Source organism: Notothenia rossii (genome assembly GCF_949606895.1).
Source record: "Notothenia rossii genome assembly, chromosome: 6".
NCBI classification, from domain to species: Eukaryota; Metazoa; Chordata; class Actinopteri; order Perciformes; family Nototheniidae; genus Notothenia; species Notothenia rossii.
In genome coordinates this window covers 61320769-61344483 of record NC_136909.1, presented here as the reverse complement: position 1 = coordinate 61344483, position 23715 = coordinate 61320769, and the positions used below count along the sequence as shown (strand labels likewise).

Genomic DNA, 23715 nt, shown 5'->3' with positions numbered 1-23715 from the left:
CCCAGCGACAGCCCCAAAACATTACTGCTCTAGAGGAGATCTGCATGGAGGAATGGGCCAAAATACCAGCAACAGTGTGTGAAAACCTTGTGAAGACTTACAGAAAACATTTGACCTCTGTCATTGCCAACAAAGGGTATATAACAAAGTATTGAGATGGACTTTTGTTATTGACCAAATACTTATTTTCCACCATAATTTGCAAATAAATTCTTTAAAAATCAGACAATGTGATTTTCTGGATTTTTTTCTTCTCATTTTGTCTCTCATAATTGAGGTATACCTAGGAAGAAAATTACAGGCCTCTCTCATCTTTTTAACTGGGAGAACTTGCACAATTGGTGGCTGACTAAATACTTTTTTGCCCCAGTGTATATACATGTACATGTACATGTGTGTGTACTGTAGAACATTAGTACACAGGACCTACAGACCCTCAGCTGGAGTGCATACAGCAGCTCATACACATGAATGGGCTATATACTGTATACAGAGGTGGAGTGTAGTACTCAGTACTGAACTGGAGTACAATGTTCAGGTACTTTAGTTTACTCTCTCTGATACTGAATACTCTCCTGTACTGCATCACATGGATATTGCAGTACTGTTACTGTACAAGAGTACACGTGTACTTTAACTGTAACAGAGTATTAGTATGTAGTATTAGTAGGCTACTGTTACTGCAGGCCTACAGAGTTTATGTAAACATTGGATAGTAGTGAAACAGTGAGTCAGTACTAACATCCACCAGTAACACACACATATATATATATATATATATATATATATATATATATATATATATATATATATATATGTATATTTATGTGTATAAGAATGAACTCAGCTCGTCCCTCCTGTTTCGTCCTCTCAGTCTCGAGAACATTCTCCTCAACAGAGGCTCTGCCATCACTATCAACCCTATTATCCTCCCTCTCAACCCTCCTGTGGGTGAGGGTCTCTGTGGGATACTATTGGTGTTGTGTAAACTGTAATTACTAAGTCGGCAGTTATAGATATTTGATATTTTTGGTAGATATATAATTTCTCAAACTTATTTCTTATAAAACTCGAAAACTACCACTATGGTGCTGATTTGTAATAAAACAGCATGGCACTGCTCGAGGGAAATGTAGTTTAAAAAATACAATAAATACTACATTTTCATACTACATACACATACTACTACATTGTAAATACTACATTTAGAGTACACATAGTAGTATAGAGGGCTGGTTAAAATATATATCTAATTAGATTGTAAATATATATATATATGTAATTGTGACAATGATTTTTTTTACTATATTCTCCCATATGTAACAATGCCAAACCTTTTGGTTATACACCTAGGATAGCTGAGGTCAAGAGCTCTCTATAACAGTTGGCCCCATGTCTGTAGTCCCTTTTGTTGCTGAATTAATGTACTGAGCTCAAGGTTTAAAGGTCAATTTTTCAAAGCAGGAGGCATGGAAAACCTTCATACTGACCTTCTCTGCCACTCTGCAGATCAAGGCCTTTCCAATTATGTATTTGGCTTTGCTCTAACACAAAGTTTTAATTTTCTCATTTCATGGGCACATGCCATCCTAGGTGTAGTTTCGCAGAGCGCTTTGAAGGCCCAATACCAACAAAAATCGAATTCGCCTTTTTCAATGAAGATAGTAACAAGAACTTGGGTGTTTGATCCCAAAACATAATAATACAAAGGACATGAACAAGGTAATATTACAATAAGATTCAAGTTCAAAAGGATATTTAAATAATGGACTAGTTAATGGAATTTCACTTCTTACATAATGTGAATAACAGAATAGTTAAATCTATCAATCAATCACATTTTATGTATATAACCCATAATCACTAAATATACATTTGTGTCAGGGGGCTTTACAGTTTGTAAAGAATATGACACCCTCTGTCCTTAGACCCTCACATAATTCAAGGAAAAACTCCCAAATAAACGATGAATGAAGAAACCTTGGGGAGAGCTGCAGAGGAGAGATCCCTCTCCCAGGATGGACAGGCGAGCAATACCAAATGTGTATACATTCAAAATACATTTGCATCATAGACAGTCCTGATGTCTGAAAATATAATATATCCATATATAAAGGAGAAGGAATGTGGATCAATGTAAACAATCGACTAGGGGACGCCAAAGAAATAGCAGGGGGAATTTAAATCTATTTACATAACCCAACAACCAAATATTCTGGTAACACTTTTCTGGTACACAAATTCACTTGTTAATTAACATGCATATTAGCAGTATATTGGCTCTTTATTAGTCATTATAAAACACTTATTAATGCCTTATTCTACATAACCGTATTCTACAAGTAATAAGCCATTAGTTGAGATTTTATCTCTCTATGTGTTGTACTGTCTCAGTGTGAACATAGATTAAACAGCCAGCCAATCTCTTTTGAGAGCCAGGGATGAGCAGCCATGCTCCTTTATTGACTTATTTGCAGTCCACTGACATTCAAACGGAGTGAAACTATACAAAAAGAAGTTACAAGGCACTTAATGATCTCATACATGCAAGTGTTACATACACAGATTAATACAACCGCTAAGTGTAAACAAGGTAAATATAGCTAATGCTAGCTGTGCAATAAGCATGCACTAGCCTGTATGCTAACGCTAGCAAGAATTCTAGCATATTAAGACCAAAAGTCATGTACAACAACTTCCTTTCTTGCAATAAATCAGCACTAATTAGAGGGTTATTGAGGAAAAACTCTCAACTAATGGCTTATTACTTGTAGAATACTGTCATGTAGAATAAGGCATTAATACGTTTTTATAATGACTAATAAGGAGCGAATATACTGCTAATATGAATGTTAGTTAACAACTATTTGATGGTTAATTTGTGTACCTTAATATAAAGTGTTACCAATATTCTATATTTTATAACAGGTGGTTGACTATCATGATTGAATGACTTTCTGCCATCCAAAACTAGCGAAATCAAACAATAAATAACTTATTTGTTTTTGTACTAAAGCCCGACAAACCTATTAAACATGTGATGCGAGACTCGGTTGCAACAATCAACTTTATTTACAAATTATGTGTACAGATAGAAACATTGCTTTTTCATTGCTCTCAGTATAATATACAGAAATAGATATAACTTAGGCCTATATATAATTTGTTGTATTTATATAACTGAATAAATCCTAATTATATCTACACATTCTAAATTTTACAAACAACGCAATACAAGTTTGAGTGTTTACATTCATTCTTAACATAACAACTTGTAACAAGGATTTAGATTGAATGGATATACATGGAGTACATGATTATGTACAGTATGTATGAAGCAAATAAATGTCTATATACATTATATACAGTATGCAGGATTTATATTGACAGGCATTATGATTTGTGTATTTAAAAAAACAAAGATGTGCATTTAACCTTAAAAATGTAATCTATAATCAAATGAAGCAGTGTTTTAAGAGGCTATTCATAATGTTTGAAGATGTGTCAGGAGTGTTCTTCTGAGCCTTTATGATGACTTATTATGATGGTTATGGTTGGATGAACATTTTGGATCTTGGGAAATAGTTGATCTCAGAAAGCTGTTTGGTTCCATAGCAGTAATTTTGCTGTTTAGATCCTGAGTGCAGGAAGGGGGCCCCACAGGGATAGGGCCGGGAGGGTTGAAGAAGCATATTCATAATCGTCCATATGAAGGGGTCAATTTCTAATCCATGTCAGAATCAGAGTCACTGTCATAGTCATCAGCTGAAGCCCTGTGCAAGAAATTCATGTTTTCTGCTCCAGACAAAACTTGAAGGTAACAGGCTCTCGCTTGCAACTTCCTCTCTGTGATGTTCTGCCGCTTTCTGAGGATGGTGCTCTGCAGACCTCTCAACCCCTCTTCACTTAGGACCCAGGCCAAATCTTAAAAGTAAAACACAATAAGATAAAGCCAGTGTTGGAATAACATAATTGTAATAATGTTTTTCTGTTTATGACATTTATAATTTAAATACATACTTTGCATTGTCTCACTGGAAAGCAGGCAGGACAGCTCTTTCAGGCCATCACCACGGGTTTGAAGAGCTCTCCAATGGTGGTCCATCTCAATGAGAACAATCTTCTTCTCCTCTTGAAGCCTCCTTATCATGAGAGGAGCAGTTCGGGCTGATGCGTCCTGGTCATCCTCTGAGGTATCGCTCAATGAGTGCTGGAGATCTTGTAGAAAAAACTGTTAAAAAAGATAGAATAATAAATCAATATTATTTGATAAAATATCAAAGTGTACTGAGTGGCTGTGGCTTTGAGAGGTGTAACAGCTTTGCTCATTATTATTATTACAAAATGAATATATTATGATTACAAACATTACATTTACATTTACAATTCAGTATAAGATACAAATATATAAATATTCTGTTTAGGGCTTATGTAGACACAAAATACATACCAACACTCTCTGGAGCAAAGGCCAACTCATGGCTAGTGTCAGGCGCATCCAAGGGAGGATCATTTCACCGACTAGGACCAGCTGTACCAAAAACAAATCAACAAGATTAAAATTAAATTGTCCCTGTTACCCATAACTGCACAATGCACAAGCAGTCATATCTTTGTTATCGGTGGTTTTAGTTTGATGCTGTATCCCCTAAACATCAAGGTATACATGTATTCCTTTATCTCAGGGGTGGGGAACCTCCAGCCCCCGGGCCGTATACGGCCCTCGAGGTAATTTATAAACACACGTAAAAAAGAAAAAAATTTAAGAAATCTAGACCCCAAAAAAATTAAACAAGCGAGTGCCTGTTTTTCCTGGCCACAGTCAGGCTCCTTGAACACAACACGAGCCTAACATGTCATCCCCCTGGTCATCACGTGGTATATATCTCGTTTTACAAGGGTGCAGTTCGGCCGGAGAGCACCAGAACGTCGCTCCGGAACTTTCACAAATTGCAGTACCCATAAGCAAATGCCGCAGTTTTTGCGTGGTTGTGTCTTTAGTTGAAAGCCCAGTGGCGATCTGTTCATCTGTCATACTCATCATACAGTCAATAACTTTGTTGTTATTAGCATCTGGTTAGCTAGCTATGCTAACGAATATAACAAGCTTTTTCTACAACCAGTGAGGTAAAGGCACATCTTTATATGATCATTATAGTTATACAAAAATAAGAGAATAAAGTAAACAGGTATAACATACTACATGTATATGACAGTAAAAAAAAAGTTGTTATTAATAAACAAGAATACAGTTTGAAAGGAGAGTGATTTGTAAAATATCCGTAAAGAAAAAGAAATCTGCTTACAGTTCTGTTTCATATGGGTGTTGAGAGATGTATCCATAGATCTCTTAATGTTGCTCTCAAAGTCCACCTGATTGATGTTTTTAACTTCCACATTTTAAAAACAAATCTCCCCGGGGGAGCATGCCCCCCGGACCCCCCTAGAGGAGGTTAAGTCCCCCCCCCCACTTAAATCATGTTCACATGGATAGGAAACTAAATACATTTGCACACATCTTGTGTCCATATCTTTCTGTTTTGGTGGTCATGCCACAACCGTGTCATGGTAAGATACAGTATCTGGATTAAGAGGTTGCTTTTTCTTTGCACAGCATGAAAGAAAGGCAAAATGATGATGGCTGTGACTTTAGTATTTTTAAGCAGAGGTCAATAATTTGTACGGCCCTCGGAGGATGTTGTAAAAATTGAAATGGCCCTTGAGAGGAAAAAAGGTTCCCCACCCCTGCTTTATCTGATAAACTCACCGGTGACTAAATAATCTAGATTTCCTAAATATCTTCAATAATAAACAATACTGACCCTGATTTGACTGGTTGCTGCTTGATCTTGGCCTGGAATATATTATGTTTCCATCGATGTCTCTCTTTGTCCACCTTATGGTTGGTTCAGGTGTCTGGACTGGTGCTGCTACTTCCTCATCCTGAAGCTCACAAATCAACTCATCAAGACTTTCCATCTCATCTTTGAATTCTTCCTCATCAAGAAAATCATCAAGATCCGTAAATGATTGATGCTCTGAATCACTCATGGTTAGAAAAACAAAAACACAGACATGGACTAAATACAGAAAGATGACAGATAAGACACATACACAGGGACAGGCAGAGATACACAGACAGCAACAAAGATAGGACAATTTCACAACAGCAAGGACAGGGAAACAACGGGGACGTGGCTCTTAAAAGTGCCTTTGGATTGATGCTATAGCTTATAATGGTGTTTGGCTTTCACTTATATCCCAGAAGAATCTGTTGAGAGAAGAAACAACAATTAGGAATTGAACACCTTACATTTTACAGTGGTGTTATCTTATCAAATAATTAACAACATCAACATAGCATGATTACAAAAAGACAGTTTGGAGCTATGGTAACATAGGTTACTGGAAATACATTATTAATGGAAACCATACAATTCCCTATGACTGTAACCTGTAAGATCATATCTGACAAATAAAGGTCACCTAATATGTAAGGGGCTTGGCATTAGTGTCATGAACATGAAGGAATATTTCTGAACTTTTAGGATTATTTAATTGTTTTTATTGTTGTGTCATTCATTTAATCAACTCTAACCCCATTGAAAACACATAACTGACACATAATAACTACATTCCTAAACAATCACAAATATTATTTCATGCAATAACAGGTGTCAGTCGTTTGCCACCTCTTAAATAAAGTTAAACTTAGAAGCACCTTCTGTCCTAGCGAATAGCTAGTAGCAGCTAGCTAGCATTCTGCACGTTTGATGCAGCAAGTTACACTTTTTTGAATGTCTTAAAATTATTTACAGGCAAAAAAAACGACTACCCTGCACTTGTAAATGTTCCAACAATGTCTTATTGGTCCGACATAAGGCTGTTTGTGCTGAATATTGAATGATTTTCTCGAGTTCAGGCACATGTTCACGGTGTTTCTTACCTGCTGGAAGGATCGCAAATGGGCTTTAACATCGTCGCGCATAGATAACGTCAAAAGTGTGTGCCGAAAACATCGTCGCGCATAATTCAGTACCCAGCATGCATCATCTCAACTTCACATAAGAGAAAGAAATGCCTATAAACCTATTATTTTTTGCCTAACTGTCGCCGAGAACTATCACAGAGTATGCAAATTACAATTTTGTCATTTTGTATAAACTATATATAAAGAGCAATGACGTCTCGCACCATACGCTTCAGCTGAGAACGGGGAGCTGTTGCAGCGTCCATAGCAACCACCTTAGCAACCATGAATGTGTACACATTCATGAAGTAATCTTCGTCATAACTAGCAAACTAAACATCATGTACATCTACTGCACAAATAATCAGAAATAACAACTCATATTAATCGCATAAAATGACATCAAAACGCATTTTAATGGCCAAATTAACCTTAAAATAGGCATTTTCCACCGAGAATAACATGAAGGTCGGTCATTGTTGTTGATCACGTGGTCTATGAAGGTCTATGGGACGCCCTACCCGTAGAAGCCTGACGGTAAAGGGGTCCGCTGTCCGCAAGGAAGGTCTATGGGATGCCCTGCCCGTAGAAGCCTGACGGTCAAGGGGTACCCTGTCCGTCATAGGGTGACGGGGAGGGGCCCTGACCGTCTGTCAACATGTGACGGGTTGGGAGTGAGAACGTGTTGTTATCAAAGTACAAATATCCAAAATCAGTTCAGTAACGGTTTTCAAGGGGACAATATTTACTCAAATTGATGGGTTTGGATGATGGGGGAATCACCGACTCTGTCGTCCGGTGATCTAACCGCCTTCTGGAAAAGCTTCACAAGTACGTCGGTACGCAAATGCGCTTTGTGACACAAGTGACGGTACAGATTGTTGCCGCGCATGCTGAAGTATTATTTGAAGTTCAATCTGGTATATTCATTTTAATGTCACCTTATATAGAATGTGTGTTAAACTTGTGATTTCTGTATTGAGTGACTTCTGCTAGCAGATACGAAGAAGAGGCCCCTAGGTTCTCTCTGTTAATGATCAATAGTCCTTGCAATTAACAGGGGAATTTCCAGATACATTTTCAGATATAAGGCAGTTAAAGTCTTGTATAATTAATGATTTATCTCCTACAGACCCCAAAAGAGGCCTTGAGAATTGAGTCAAACAGTTACTGAGGCCATAGTCCTTTGTTCTCATTTTTAAATGTATTCATTCCAGAGAGCTGACTTTGGGGTGAAGGGAAGTTCAGGGAAGCCATTAAGCCACAAGAACAATTAACTTATGTTGGTTGACTGATTCAGTGACTGTCATGGGACGATGGCGTTTGGATATTTATAAATATGGCTTTCATAGAGAAAAACAGGTGACTGTTGTGTGATAAGATACATGATAGGATGTGTGTGTGTGTTGAAGATGTTTAGGGGGAATGAGTATGTGTCCTGTCAAAGAGTCCTCTGTCATGACTCCAAATCATTGATTGGGGGATCTGCCTAAGGGCAGAGGGACAAACACAGACACACACGCGCACAGAAGCAACAGATGGAATCAACAAACTGCTGACTCACTACCTGGGGTCCCGCCCAGAAGTGAACCGACCAATGGAACACTGCCAACTCACTGGCTAGCTTGCTCAGAAGTGAACTCGCCACTAACAAATAGCTAGGAAGGAGCAAGCGACAAAACTCCTCCCCACCTGTGTATAAATGTTGTGATCATTTTGAATATCGGCGCTCTTGTTTTTGACTTGCCGTTCCTGAGACGTGTCTCACACGGTGGTAGAACCTGAGCCCGGAGTACTGCTTCGTGATTAGGTGATTGGGTGATGTATTGTATTTTTTTTACCATTAAAGCAGATTATTGTTTAACCCTTATCCTGGTGCTTTGACTTTTCCTTCTTTTAAAACAAACTCATAGAGGAACGCGCGAAGCAGAGATTCTGCCTCAACAATGCCTACCTGCGTACCAGTTATGTGCACCTAGTAATACAGCAAAAGTATTCTCCGTCGGGACTTCCTGCAACAACACCACGCCGTTATCTTGATTCTTGGCCAGAAGACATTATCAAAGATGTTCTATTGAGAAGACGATCACTACGTGACAAAAGTTTTCAAAACCGTTTCTTCGGTATTTCCAGACAAGTGGCTACTGAAATCAATCTTACTAACTGCTGTTTGTGCAATTCTCAGCGCGAGTTGGCGGACTTTATTTTACTTACTTTAACATAATTTTTCATGGTGGGGCTAAGCCATTTCTTGGTATGGGTGTAGTAGCCTACCCCAGCCATACCCTAGCGCTGCCACTGGTGGGATGTATGGGGCGGGCCATTCTGCACATAAGTTAAATTCGTTAAATATTTTAACGCAATTAATTCAAAAAATTAATTACCGCCGTTATCGAGATCATTTTGACAGCATTAGTATATACAAATAAAGAGAAGAGAGATGAAAGGTGAAAGTCCCCTGACAATCTAAGCTTAAGCATAACGAGTGGCTGGTTCAAGGTTACTGGTGTTACTAATCTATGCTGTAGTTGTTTTTGATGATTCATCATCATGTTTTGCTATCGCTCTGCTTGGCAATTGAAAAAGCTTTAAATAAACATTTGTAGAATTGCTCTTAACATATTTACCTCAATGAAATTACATTAGACCTTACTGTAAGTGTATGGGAGATTTGACCCATATCTATTGATATCTTAAATTGTCAATCATTTTCTTGATCAATCTATCAGCAAAATGTTGATCAGTGCTTCCCACAGCCCTGGATGACATCAAATTAATGTTTTTGTTCAAACCTGGAGAAATGCATTTTACTGTCATGGATGAGTGAAGAAACCAGGACATGTTTAAGAAGTTGGTCCTTCAGACCTTCTTTGACTCTGTTGTGGCGTAAGCCATTTTCTATGGGGCAGCAGCATCTCGGCTGCTGACAGAAAGAGACTGAACAGACTGGAAAGGAAGGCCAGCTCTGTCCTGGGGAGTCCTCTGGACACTGTGGAGGTGGTGGGAGACAGGAGAATGGCAGCCAAGCTGTCCTCCCTGCTGGACAATATGTCCCACCCCCTCCAGGACACCCTGCTGTACAGCACCTTCAGCGACAGGCTGCTGCACCCCACCTGTCACACGGAGAGATATCGCAGGTCCTTCCTTCCTGCAGCGGTCAGACTTTACAACCAGCACTGCCCCTAGTAGACCCTCCTACACACACCACAACACAGACTATAACACCCCTTGCTGCTAAACAGGGCCGGCCCTAGGCTTTTGGGGGCCCTAAGCGAGCTTTGGCTTGGGGGCCCCCCTCACTCTAGCGCGTTCTCACTACACACAACACGGAACCAACTTTTGTCTTATGATGTTAGCATAAGCACACATATTGTTTTTTTTTTTTAAATATTGAAGTTAAAAGCATCAATCTGGTGCACTTTGAGAGCAAAATTAAGAGATCTATGGACACCCATATGAAACAGAACTCTAAACGATTTTTCTGTATGGATATTTTACAAATCACTTAAACTGTATTCTTGTTTTGTCATATAGTATTTCATAACTGTTTTTCATTTATTCTCTCTGGCTGTCCATCTCATAATGTTCACATAGAAACTAGCTGTCAATAGGAATATCATTCAGAAGAATTATAATTTCTTGCAAAAATCTGTCACAAAAAGAGGTTGCACATTTAAATTCAGGTGTTGTTATGGCAACGTCAGTGGCCAAACAGCCACATTTACTGCTGCAAATACATTCAAACATGCTGTTGACACGTAAAGCAGTGGCAACTATGCCACCATTTCAGCTGACTTTTTCTCAGAAATACTGTCACATAACATCCATATATTTCAGTGCTAGGTTGATGCTTAGCTAAGCTAACTATGAAACACTTTAACTGACAGGACTCCGGATCAACTGTGTACTGTAAGGTAGCTTCTAGCTTCATGTCGAACAGTAAGTCAACATTTCCCAGAGAGCTTTCTTTGAAATTACCAGGTAACGCTAACAAATATTACATTTAGATTGTATGACAAAGTGTTTATTTAATATATCTGGCTAGCTATAGCTACTTGCTAACGGTTTAGCTTACCCCGCGATTCAAAGTAACATCAACGTAGCTCTAATTTATGCTTTGCTTACATGTTCGCATAATTTAGTAGTTTACTGACATTTACATACCTTGTTTACCTGGCTCAAGTGGTGGCTCTGGGGTTGTTGTGTGAGCCACCACTTGAGAATTGTCGTATTTTTTAAGAAAATGTTTTCTTATGTCCATCTTCAAAAACTGAGTCTGACTGACTGTTTATTTTAAACATTGTCACAGCTCACAGGATAGCTACCTGTCAGACAATAAGACAGATTTTTATTTCCATTCAACTCTCTGGTTGGTCTGGTGTCTTGCCTCTGTTGCATTTACTGAACACGGGAAATTACAATCCTGTCCTCCTCTCTTGTGTCATGATGAGGTTCAGTTAAAGCACGGTTAATGTATTATATTATTGACTCAATAATATAATACATGCCTTTGAGAGTAGGCAATCTAGGCATATTAACACAAGTAATTAAACATACTTATCACGGCGACGGTGTACTGAGATTTTTTTCCTTTTAAATAAAAAAAACAAAACATATATATATATATTTTTTGCTAGGGGGCCCCTTAGTGGCCGCTTATGTCGCTTAATGGGTCGGGCCGGCTCTGCTGCTAAATACAAACTAAATATAACTTTGTGCAATATGTGCTATATGTGCAATATATACATGTATATGCCGTTAATAACTGTGTAATTTATACCTGGCTGCTAAACCCTTGTTACTGTTACAAGGTATCTTGTATTTTGTAAACTGTGTAACTTGCTGCTGTTAAATACTGTCAAAGTATGTGCAATATGTGCTTTATGTGCAATATATACTTTATATACATATGCCATCTGTAATAACTGTAATATATACCGGGCTGCTAAATCCTAAGAACTGCTACAGGGTTTGATTTGTTTTGATCTGTATTTTTGAAAATTATGTAACTTTTTTTTTTTTAAATCTTTTTTTTTTAGCATATTGTTTATTATATAATAACTTAGTACTTTCTTAACGCATGTAACGGTACGTCTACACTACAGGCATCAAAAAATGCTTTCAACGCTTCGCCCATTCACTTGAATGGGGTGACGTAGAAGATTTTGAATCTTCGCCGAACTGCATTGTGGGGAGCATGGCATGGCTTTGCAAGCATCACGAGCATCTATCGGCATCAAAAGTTGAACAACTTTTGAGGCTCGATGCTTGGCATCAGCCAATCAAATTCCGTTTATGCAAATCCCGCCAGTGCAAGCTCAGCCAATCAAACCGCGTGCAAGCTGGGAGAGCCAGACCGCAGTTCATTTCCTCATATTCCAAACGAGATATTACGGTAGCAAATCAGCCGGTTCTTTACGACCGGAACTATTTACCGGGATACAAACCGGAGGAACCAGGCATGGAGGGAGGTGGCAGAGACAGTGGGTGAAACTGATAGTTTTTTCGCCTGTTTGGAGAGTTTATATCCAGTTTACTTCGTTTTAACATTGCTATTGCTTTGTATGTCGGGGGCGGGAGATTCATGTGATTGGTTGCTCGCAAAAAATCGCCAAGCTTCAGACACGCCCAGCTTCAAGATTTTTTCATGCCTGTAGTGTAGATGGGCCGTCAGATATCCAACACTAAGCTGTCTGTGGCTCTTTCCTTCTGTAACGCTGCAAATTTCCCCTCTGTGGGACTAATAAAGGTATTCTGATTCTGATTCTAATAATAATAATAATAAATGGGATTTATATAGCGCTTTTCTAGACCCAAAGACGCTTTACATTATGAGTCAGGTCGACAAACAAAACAAGAACAAAAACAAAAAACAAAACAAAAACAGAAAAGCAGTCAGGAGGATGTTGGTTCAGAGGGGGGAGGGGCGGGTTTAAGGATAAGCAGAGTTGAAGAGGTGGGTTTTGAGACGGGACCGGAACAGGGTGAGGGAATCAGACTCACGGAGGTCTTGGGGGAGGGAGTTCCAGAGCTTTGGGGCTGCCACAGAGAAGGCTCTGTCCCCGAAGCTCCGGAGTTTGGCCTTGGGGATTGAGAGCAAACCGGCTGAGGTGGATCTGAGGGACTGGGGTGGTTAGTAGAGGATGAGGAGGTCAGTGAGGTAGGGGGGGGCCAGATGGTGGAGGGCTTTATAGGTGAGGACCAGGAGTTTGTAGTGAATGCGGTGTGAGACGGGAAGCCAGTGGAGTTCTTTGAGTGAGGAGTCTGGCGGCTGCGTTCTGGACACGCTGGAGTCTGTTGAGGGATGTTGTGCTGATGCCGAAGAGGAGTGAGTTGCAATAGTCAAGGCGGGAGGAGATGAAGGCGTGAATGAGTCGCTCAGCTGCGGGGCGGGTGAGAGAGGGACGGAGTTTGGCGATATTGCGGAGGTGGAAAAATGAGGTTTTTACAACTTGGCGGATGTGGGGGTCGAGGGAGAGGGTGGGGTCGAATATCACGCCAAGGTTGCGTGCCTGGGTGGAGGGGGAAACAGGGGTGCCATAGATGGTGAGTGTCAGGTTGGGGTTTTTGCTGAGGGTGGATTTGGAGCCGATGAGGAGGAGTTCAGTTTTATTGCTGTTGAGTTTGAGGAAGTTGTGTTGCATCCAGGATTTTATTGCAGTCAGACAGGATTCGATGTGTGTGAGAGGGGGGTTGTGGGGGGATTTGGTGCTGAGGTAGATCTGTGTGTCGTCAGCATAGCAGTGAAAGTCCAGGTTGTGATGGCGGAGAATCTGACCAAGGGGGAGGATATAGATGATGAAGAGGAGGGGGCCGAGTACTGAACCTTGGGGAACACCTTGGGTGACTGAAGCTGTGGTAGAGGAGTGATTGTTGAGGGAGATGAAGTGGGATCTGTCGGAGAGATAGGACTGGAGCCACCTGAGTGCAGTACCTTCGATACCGATATCCCGGAGTCGGGTAAGCAGGATGGTGTGGCTCACGGTATCGAAGGCTGCACTCAGGTCAAGGAGGATGAGGATGTTGAGGGAACCGGTGTCAGCAGAGGTGAGGAGGGAATTGAGGACTTTGATGAGTGCCGTTTCTGTGCTGTGGTGAGGACGAAAACCAGACTGAAAGGGTTCAAAAAGGTCATTTTTTTGGAGATGGCGGTGGAGTTGTTTGGAGATGATGCGTTCTATTGTTTTATAGAGAAAGGGGAGGTTGGAGATGGGGCGGTAATTACTGAGGGAGGAGGGATCCAGACCGGGTTTCTTGAGGATGGGAGTGACAGCAGCAGTTTTGAAGGCAGAGGGAATGGTTCCTTGGGACAGGGAGGAGTTGAAAAGGTTGACAATGTAGGGGCAAAGGACGGGGAGGCAGGACTTCAGAAGAGGAGTGGGTAGAGGGTCAAGCGAGCAGGTTGTGGGTTTGGAGGAGCTGATCAGTTGGAGTATTTCAGGGGGGGTAACCAGAGTGAACTGGGAGAGAATGCCGTGGGGAGGAGGGCTCGGGAGGTCAAGGGAGATGGAGGGAGGAATTGTGGCGGTGGATGTTGGGGGAGATGTTTGTGTGTCAGATGCAGCGGATAGGGAGTGATTAATGGCAGTGATTTTGTCAGAGAAAAACTGGAGGAATGAACTGCATGTGGAAGTGGAGGAAGAGAGGGTGTCAGCACGGGGTTTGAGGAGCTTGTTGACGGTGGAGAAGAGGGTCCTGGGGTTACGGGAGGGGTCGATGAAGATGGTGGAGAGGTAAGCAGATTTTGCGGCATTGAGGGCGTCTCTGTAGGTAGTGAGATGGAGTTTGTAGGAATCATGGTGAACTGTGAGGGATGATTTCATGGTTAGGCGTTCAAGCTGGCGGCCGGTTTGCTTCAGTTTACGGAGTGCAGGGGTGAACCAGGGTGAGGAGGTTTTAAAAGTGACATTTTTCCTTTTGAGGGGGGCCAAGCTATTGAGGGAGGCGAGTAGGGTTGAATTAAGGTGGTTGAGTTGATCATCGGGTGAGCTGAGGTTCGAGTCCAGGGGGAGAGTAGAGGATAGCAGGTCGGAGAGGTGCTGGGGATCAACAGAGCGTAAATTACGGAAAGTGATGTTCCTGGATGGGGGGGGGGGGGGGGGGGCGGCGGACGGGGAAGGCGGTGGTGAACTGTATGAGTTTGTGGTCAGAGAGGGGAAAGGGGCAGGGGTGGAGGTCGAGTACTGTGAGGTTGGTGGAGCAGACAAGGTCAAGGATGTGTCCTTCATCGTGGGTGGGGAAGGTGACATGTTGTGTAAATGAGAAATTGTCCAGAAGGGAGGAAAATTCAGAAGCGTGTTTGCAGGTGGTGGAGTCCATGTGGATATTAAGGTCGCCGAGGAGTAACAGACGTGGGGAGAGGGATGAAGCAATGGTTAGGAGTTCAGTGAGATCAGAGAGGAAGGAGGGGTGTGGTTTAGGGGGGCGGTAAATGAGGATAACTGTCAGTGAGGGAGGGGTTTTGAAGGCGAGAAATTCAAAGGATGGTACTGAGGGAACGGTGAGTTCTGTAGTCCGGATGTTCTGGTTGTAGATGACAGCCAGCCCACCACCACGGCGTGAGGGGCGGGATTTAGTGATGTAATTAAAACCAGGGGGGGATGTTTGATTAAGCGAGAATAAGTCATTGGGTTGTTGCCAGGTTTCAGTGAGCAGAAGGAAGTCGATGGATTTGTCCAGGATGAGTTCGTGAAGGATGTGGGCTTTATTGTTGAGTGACCGTATATTTAGAAGGGCAAAATTGGTCAAGTGGGGGGTTGTAGGGGTGGTGGCAGGCTGGAGAGGTATGAGGTTGTCTAGGTTAGCAGCGCGGGGGTGGGCATGAGAGGGGGGGCAGTGGAGCAGAGGACGGGGGCTTGATGGTTGGGAGAAATGGCTTGTTATATGTGTTGGGAGGCGGAGGGGAGTGGGATCCGCTCCAGGTATTCCGTGCAGCTGGGAGTGTAGGTGAGCGGGGGAGAGTGTAAGAGAAGCAGTAGGAGTTGCGTTCTGATGACGCGTCAGGTGTGCAACAGTGCGTTGCGTGGAGCAGATGGTTGCAATGGATTGTCCGTGCTGAAGGTAAACAAAACTGCGGCGGGTGCTTCAGTGAATGTAGCGGGGTCGACGAAGGAGTCCAAGATGTCTGATGACTGAGATGGAAGACGGAGTGGAGGAGTTGGTCAATGACAGCAGCTGTGAGGTGGAGTATTTCAGCATGATGACAGGCGGAATGGCTGGGAGCAGTGTGATGGCAGCAATAGCAGCTAGCAGCAGATAGCAGCTAGCGGGCTAGCTAGGTTCACAGAGGTGGAGGATTGTTGTGGAGACGAGGAAGATCCACGACATGGCAGGAGGGTGTGAGCAGCGGGACGGGACAGATGCACCCCAGGGATGAAGGCAGGAGGCAGAGAGAGTCCACGGTTGTTGCGTGGGACGGAGACAGACAGTAGGCGATGTAGCAGATACCAATAGCCACCCGGCACGTTGATGGCTACGTGAGGGCAGCCGGCCGGCTACAGCCAGCAACGGAGGCAGAAGTCCAAAATAAGTTAAACAAATGTTTTAAAAACAATGTGCATTGCATTAAAGATGTGTAAATGCAGGGCAGTGGTCCAATTCGAAAGATTGAAGAACGAATGGTAGTTGAGGGTGACAGAGCCGGAGAAGCGGCGAACAGTCAACGCCAGCGTCCTCTCCAGCAGCGGGGTTGATTCTGATTGTATATAAGAAACAACTCAAACCATTTGATCTAATATCAAAACAGGAGGCAGTTATTTAAAAGGTCACCTGCAGTATTTCGTTCTTGTTCAATTGTTAGCGATAAGGAACCCTGCCTTTTTTGTAGCTGGCACACGTTTTCCATGTGATAAGCCTCGAAGTATAACAGGAGCAGGAGCAGGTGGCATGGCTGTGGGAGAATAGCAGACAGTCACAGCTGTACAAAACAAGCCCACACATTCTGGACTTTGCTGTTCCGTTCAAAAGTCTAGAAGAAAAAAGTCATTATTTGCTGCATTAGTGAATTAATAATGCAGAGTGCTTTTTCAACTTTGGAAGGGGAAACATTCATACATAAAGTTATCCACCTGTTATCCATGTGTCTGTACTTAACAGACAATCCCTATAATACTTTAAAGCAGTAACTAACTGGATAGAGGACATCATCAGATTCATTAGTGTATTATTTAGGTAAAATGTGTATTGTACCAAAATAATAATAATACACTAAAACAAATATTATAACAATACTTAGTTTATCCTGTGGAAAATAGTTTTTGGTGACGCTTGCTTTGTTGAAGAACGAAAAGAAAAAAATATATATGTATATTTATATCAATGAAAAAAAACGTAAAACAATGAATTAAAAGATAATAAACATATTATATAAATATAAAAAGGGTAAGGGAGTGTAAAATGTTTAAAAAATAAATAAAAATACAATATCTCAGGTTTCCGTTTCTTTCCTGTGTAATGGGCTGAGCCTTAATAAAGCCTTTAATAGGCCTCTTATTCATTCAGCTGCATGCAATCAGGCAAATAGTTTGTGTTGTTACATTAAATAATAAGTAATAAAAAAAACATCAACCTTTTCATTTTGGTTGCATGAAAAATGTACTGTATCACCTTTAATGTTGAAAGACAGCGGGAACAACAGCAAAGACACAGACGCACAGTGTTATAAATGGACATGGCACAGGCAGATTCAAACCAAAAATACACACAAGGATTTAAAATACATCCCTAACATCAAATTACACTGGCAGAATAATTCATTAAAGGTCCCATGTCATGCTTTTCCGGTTATTACCCGTCCTCTTGTGTGTCATGAAGGTTTTTCTGCATGTAAACGGTCACAAACCCTCAAAGTACACCCTGTAGCAAGTAAAACTCTAACACAGAAAATACCTGTCTATGCTGCCCCAGAACGCCTCGTTGGAGATTTATCTTTTTCAATTTTTTTCTTCCTGGGTATAGTGACGTATTGGTCCAAATGGACCAATCCGCAGAGCCGTTACGTTTGGTCGTTAAGACTTCCCCCCAAACACACACACACACACACGCACGCACGCACGCACGCACGCACACACACACACACACACACACACACACACACACTCAATCTTTTCTCAGCTGCAGCTTCACGGATTTCTCAGATGGCGGGACGCGGCGAGGCTGTGAGTCGGTGTCTGAGAGCACACACACTGACTCACAGCCAGGCTGCGTGTGTGTGCTCCAACAAGGCGTGTAGGACAGAGAGTGAATACACATACTATACAGAGATGCTGTATGAGAAACCAATGTGAGTTTGGAAAATTGCACAGTGTAAATCTATTCTAGTATACCTCAACAATGGAATTATGATCAGTAGAAATGGCCAAGACATGGTACCTTTAAAAAATGTATCATGATACAAATAATCGGTACCACCAATAAGACTACCCTTATAAAGGATTCATAAAGGGTTTCTAATTAGGTTATGAATTAGGTTGTAAACACTTTATTAATGATTAAACCAGTTCAAACATAGTTTTCATACATCAACACAGGCGCACTATTTGGCAAGAGGACTAAGCCTTATATTGACTACTTAGCAATAATCAACTCAGTGAGCAACAGATGCCAAGGATGCTGGCTGATGAAGAAGACGAAGTAAGCTAAGTAGCCAATATAAGACTTAGCAGTACAGATAACTTAGGGCTCACTATTTGGCAAGCAACCGGTCACAGTTGCCCTGTTTATCTCATGTCTTATAAAAGTTTATTAATGATTTATAAAGTGTTCACAACCTAATTAATAAATGAATTACAAACTATTCCTAAACCCTTTATAAGGGTAGTCTTATTGTAAAGTTGTACCAAATAATCAACACTGAGGTTGTTAAAAAGAGAAAGTACAAATAATTTGAAACAACTAAAATAAATTAATATAAAATATATAGTACATGTACACATTAAATGTAATTACATGTGATTGTACCAGATATACTTAATAAAATCTAACCATAAATCTTTAGGTTAACAGAGCAGTGGTTAGCTTAAAAAAGTAATCAGTTACTGTAAATCTCAATAAATTAGTAAGAAATGTTCAACATACTAGTTTTCACAGTATCAACATACAAACTAAAACTAAAACAGTACCATTGCGTCATAATGAGCACCTCAGACGTTAGGGGACAGCGACATACATTTAGCTTCATGATGTTCCTTCAACTTTTTAAGGGTCTTTACCCAAAAATACAGTATTAAATCACAGGACTCGGCAATGGAGCAGTTGTTCCCCATGAATGTTAAATAAAAGAAGAAATAAATAGGAAATATTACGAGTTATTTAACGACAAAGTCTGCTGAAAACTCTAAAGTGTTGACCCGACAAATGGCTGTTTACTACTTCCCCCCTAATATCACCACTAGAGGGCAGCAAAGGCTAATTCTTTCAGTCAAGTCTTGCATCCAAAAGGGAAATGTCATGCTTAACCATCAAAAATGTGATAATGTCCTACATTTAAAAAAAACAAAACAGACTGAATTAAATCGAGTAAAATCTACCTTAAAGATTTAGCAAATGTAGCCACTAAGTTCTTTGTTAGTTCCAGACTTCTATGATACAAGCCCATGAGACACCACTGAGCTGGATAACCAACACAAAGGATCGATTCCCAAAATAATGATAAACAGTATGATGTGAAATCATCATGCATTTTGGTCCAATGTGTGTAAACATTTGATAAAGATTTGTTTGAGTGAATTCCTTGTGGATATCTTAATCCTAAACTACTGACCTTACTGACAACCATAACTTGAATATATGTTAATAAATGGGAGTGTTTTCATGATGTTACACCAACATGTTTTTTTTACCGTACTTGTCCCGTGAATTTCTTTAAGCAACCCTTTTGACAACAACAGTGAGTTGCAATTGTATCTCATAGATATCTTGTCTTTTTCCATAAATCAATCTTTTCACAATTGTTTAGTTTGTTACATTACCACTAGTATCAGGTTAGCTAACCTCAACTTAGTCTAAATACCTGATAAGCAACCATTTGCAAAAAAATAAAGAAAGAGCAGTTACTGTAGTCTCATAGCTTACTTATGGCTGCATGTTAGCATTGCTTTAGCCAGCCTATTAGCTTGCAAGCAAAGTTCAAAACGAACTAGCTACTTTTCAGACTTGTTGATAACATTTTTATCAAAAGCAATTAGCTTCAAAGCTAAAATTACTTTTTGATAAGTCACACAATTATGTAGTAACAAAAAGGGTAAGAAATATGTCCACACGCAAACATTTGCATAGCTAACTAGCTTATTAAAAATGTGATTTGGCTAGCTCACCAAAACCGCTGCGTGTGGCCAGCCATTAGTGGATTCTTAAAAAGCCTCTAGGAGCAAATGTCTAAAGGAAAGTGTTCTAAACTGCTTTCATAATATAATTAGAGAAGCATACTTAAAAAATGCTACTCATATCAGATAGGAGACCACAGAAGGTAAAGTAAGTTACCTTATAAAGTTGTCAGTTGGCTTTTTCTGATTTAAAACCACGGTACCAAATAGTCCAATGTTCAAAATGCCTTACCAAACGGGAACAGTTTGTCAATAGATAAACGGGTTGCATGAGGTCAAAGCTTAGCCTTTGATTTGAAGGGTTAATGTTTGACATCTGCTGACGGTCAGCAAATTAGGAACATCTTGTAAACATCTCACTGAACTATGACAAACTACCATTTCTAAAATGGGGACAAAACAGTTCCCTTTTTCACAATATTCTGACTTTGAAAGAATCAAACTGACGTTTCCATTAGACAAAGAAAGTAAAGCAAATTAATTGAACAAATAAAATGTAAATTAGTATGTTTCCACCAGCTAAGTTAAAGTGATTGAACAGGCACCCTGAATGTGTAAATAAGTTAGGACAGACAATGTCAAGCATGTGTTAGACACTTTGGCTTGTCAGCATTTGGTTGTTAGTGTTCTATAGTTTATGTTGGCCGTTGTATTTGCTGTCTAAAGATAAAAACAGATAAATGCACTTGAGGTGCTCTAATGTACAAACTTATGGCTGTGAGCATCTCATTACATCAGACAAACACAACTACGGCATTTATGGGAATGTTTTAGGGATATTGATAGACATCAAATGTTTCCCTTACTGACTTTTGCAAAATACGTAAACATTTTTAAAAAATACAAAGAGAAGTACCTCAAGTGATTTCTTTTAAAAACTAGACTGGGGAAATGTTTTAAAAAGCAATAGTTCTGACATCATTATGTCCTAATCTGCAGTAAACCCAGTTATTTTAACCAAGTAGATACACTGTCAATGCTCTAGACAGACTGTTGCTATGGCACTTTGTTTTCCCTCCAAGTGATCAGTGACCTTGTGTTTTTGAATTGACTCTGAGTGAGAATGGTGTCCCATCAGCAGCATCATCAGAAATAGTGAAAGGCCGGGAAGCAAGAAAGAAAAGTCTTGCACATTTTACAAGACAGACTCAATGGCTTCCGGCATTGCCGCTGAGGCTTTGGTTTGATGTGTGACGAGCGGGGAGGTCTCCTCTTCCGCCTGGGCATTGGCCACCGCCTCCACCCGGACCTCAGCCAGTTCCCCATCCTGCTGCTGCTGCTGCCGCTCCTGCTGCTTCTTTATTTCCTGTTCGTTGATGTGGTGGAGGATTCCAGCTCCCAAAGCATCGCCTTCCACATTCACCACCGTTGTGGTACGATCCCTGTAGACAAAGTAGGAGTAAGAGACAGACAGCTGAGTTTGGTGTACCTTAAAAGGCACCTATTATGCTATATTTGAAAAAATATATTGTAGGGCCATACCTATACAAACATGTCTGTGAAGTTCTTTTGCTTAAAATACCAAACAAATCACCCATTGTAGCCATGCCTCATACCCCTCTATTCTCCTCTATTCCAGCCCTGTTCCAAAAAGGCTGATTCTGTGACCGTAGCTTTAAATGGAACAGCTGCTGCTAGCCACGCCACTTTGTAGCATCATGCAGCTTTCCCCTGCTAAGAGAGTTTCTCCCGGGAGAAACTCAGCTAAACGCTGCGGTGATTAAATGCCATATTATGTTCGGAACCACTTCAAGCATTATTTCTGCAACAGTATGGAGCTCAAACATTTCTCTCTCTCAGGGTTTACCGCAAGGACATTACGTTACACATATTCTCTCCAGTACAGCGTTAGCTCTGAGTGTTAGCATGCTTGCTAATGTAAACACAGACCATATTACTCCCAAAACACGCCACGCATTGTTTCTGATGCAGCACTAGCTTGACATGTTCTTTCTTAAGTGTTTACCGCTAGAACAGTGCCATTATATGTATTATATATAACAACTTTACTCTAAGTGCCTCCTGCAGACATTCTACTGAATACACAGATACACAGCTGCGAGAGAGGATTCAGCTAGACGACTGTATACGGAGACGATAGGTTGGGACGTATCACGTGTGCCACATTTCACCAATGACGTCATAGGAGCCAAATCCTGGATTTGCTCATTTGCACCCCTGTTTTAAAAAAAAAAAATTAAGAGATGTGGGTAAGAAGGAAAAGAGAGAGGGTTGTATTTTCTGAAACTTTGTGATTCCCCTTACACACCGGGGACACATATTTATATATAAAAGACATAAAAAAGTGCATTTTGCATGATTGGCCCCCTTTAAGTAAACATTGAAAAGGTCATTGTTTGGCCCCACCTGTAACCCTAACCTACGGAGCCCCTAAAGCAGGGGTGCCCAACCTGTCGATCGCGAGATGTGTCTAAAAATAGAACAACAATATTCAGTTTTATCGTTAATGCCCTATAACATAATCTTCCTGTGCCAGAATGATGCACTTGAACGCATCAAAGCTTTTTGATTGGCGTGACCCCCATGTATCGGGGCGTGGCACGTTGTCCGTGTTCAACTCCGTACCATGAAACAGACCGGCCGTCAACTTGAAAGATTGTTCAAACGAACCCACCTCACCGTCCACGCCGAAGCCTATAAAGTTCACATCTCCTCCTACCGTGATGCTCTCCAAGCCGCCAAATCTGCCCACTTCTCCACCCTCATCGACAGCACCAACCGGAACCCCCGCATCCTGTTTTCCACCATCAATAAATTGCTCCAGCCACCTGACATCAATCCACCCTCCTCCCCTGACCTATGCAACTCCTTCCTCCTCGCCTTCAACAACAAAGTTTCACAAATCAACAGCTCCCTAACTGCCATGACCACTATCTCCTCCAACCCCCACGCCCCCCCTCCTCTCCCAGTCCACCCGCCCTTCCCTCCCCTCACTGCCTTCTCTCCTGTTGACTCCTCCCACATCCTAGCCATCATCACCTCATCCAAAACAACCACCTGCTTTCTTGACCCCCTCCCTACGACCCTAACTAAGGCCTGCCTCCCTGTCCTCATCCCCCACCTCACCACCCTCTTCAACCAATCTCTATCCCTTGGTCTTGTTCCCTCCATCTACAAACTTGCCTCCATCACCCCCATCCTCAAAAAGCCCACCCTTGACCCAGCCAACCTCTCCAACTACCGTCCCATCTCCAACCTGCCATTCCTCTCCAAAACACTGGAGCGTATTGTCGCCACCCAGCTCCACACCCACCTCCAGTCCAACAACCTCTATGAATCCCTCCAGTCTGGTTTTCGCCCACTCCACAGCACTGAAACAGCCCTGGTCAAAGTAATCAACGATCTCCTCTCCTCTGCAGACTCCGGTGCCCTCAACATCCTGCTACTACTAGACCTCAGCGC

General features: G+C 41.3%; 2 protein-coding genes and 1 long non-coding RNA gene across 3 annotated transcripts in view; all 3 read right to left on the bottom strand.

Moving 5' to 3' along the window:
• The window catches only part of LOC307045378 (uncharacterized protein), a 103094-nt gene extending 91898 nt beyond the window's left edge, over positions 1-11196 (bottom strand). The window contains exon 1 of the mRNA XM_079691008.1: positions 11125-11196. The gene's annotated coding sequence lies outside the window, so the exon portion shown is untranslated. The remainder of the gene's footprint in view (positions 1-11124) is intronic.
• On the bottom strand, positions 3090-6035 carry LOC307044956. The gene is made up of 4 exons (XR_013809752.1): positions 5823-6035; positions 4451-4531; positions 4021-4231; positions 3090-3924 (listed from the first exon to the last, which is right to left on the bottom strand). It is a non-coding gene; the product is annotated as an uncharacterized lncRNA (long non-coding RNA).
• A 6361-nt stretch (positions 11197-17557) lies between the features above and the next one.
• Positions 17558-23715, bottom strand: part of slc1a4 (solute carrier family 1 member 4) — a 34169-nt gene continuing 28011 nt past the window's right edge. The window contains exon 8 of the mRNA XM_079690994.1: positions 17558-21674. Within this exon, the coding sequence (XP_079547120.1) occupies positions 21428-21674 (247 nt within the window). The 3' untranslated portion in view covers positions 17558-21427. The remainder of the gene's footprint in view (positions 21675-23715) is intronic.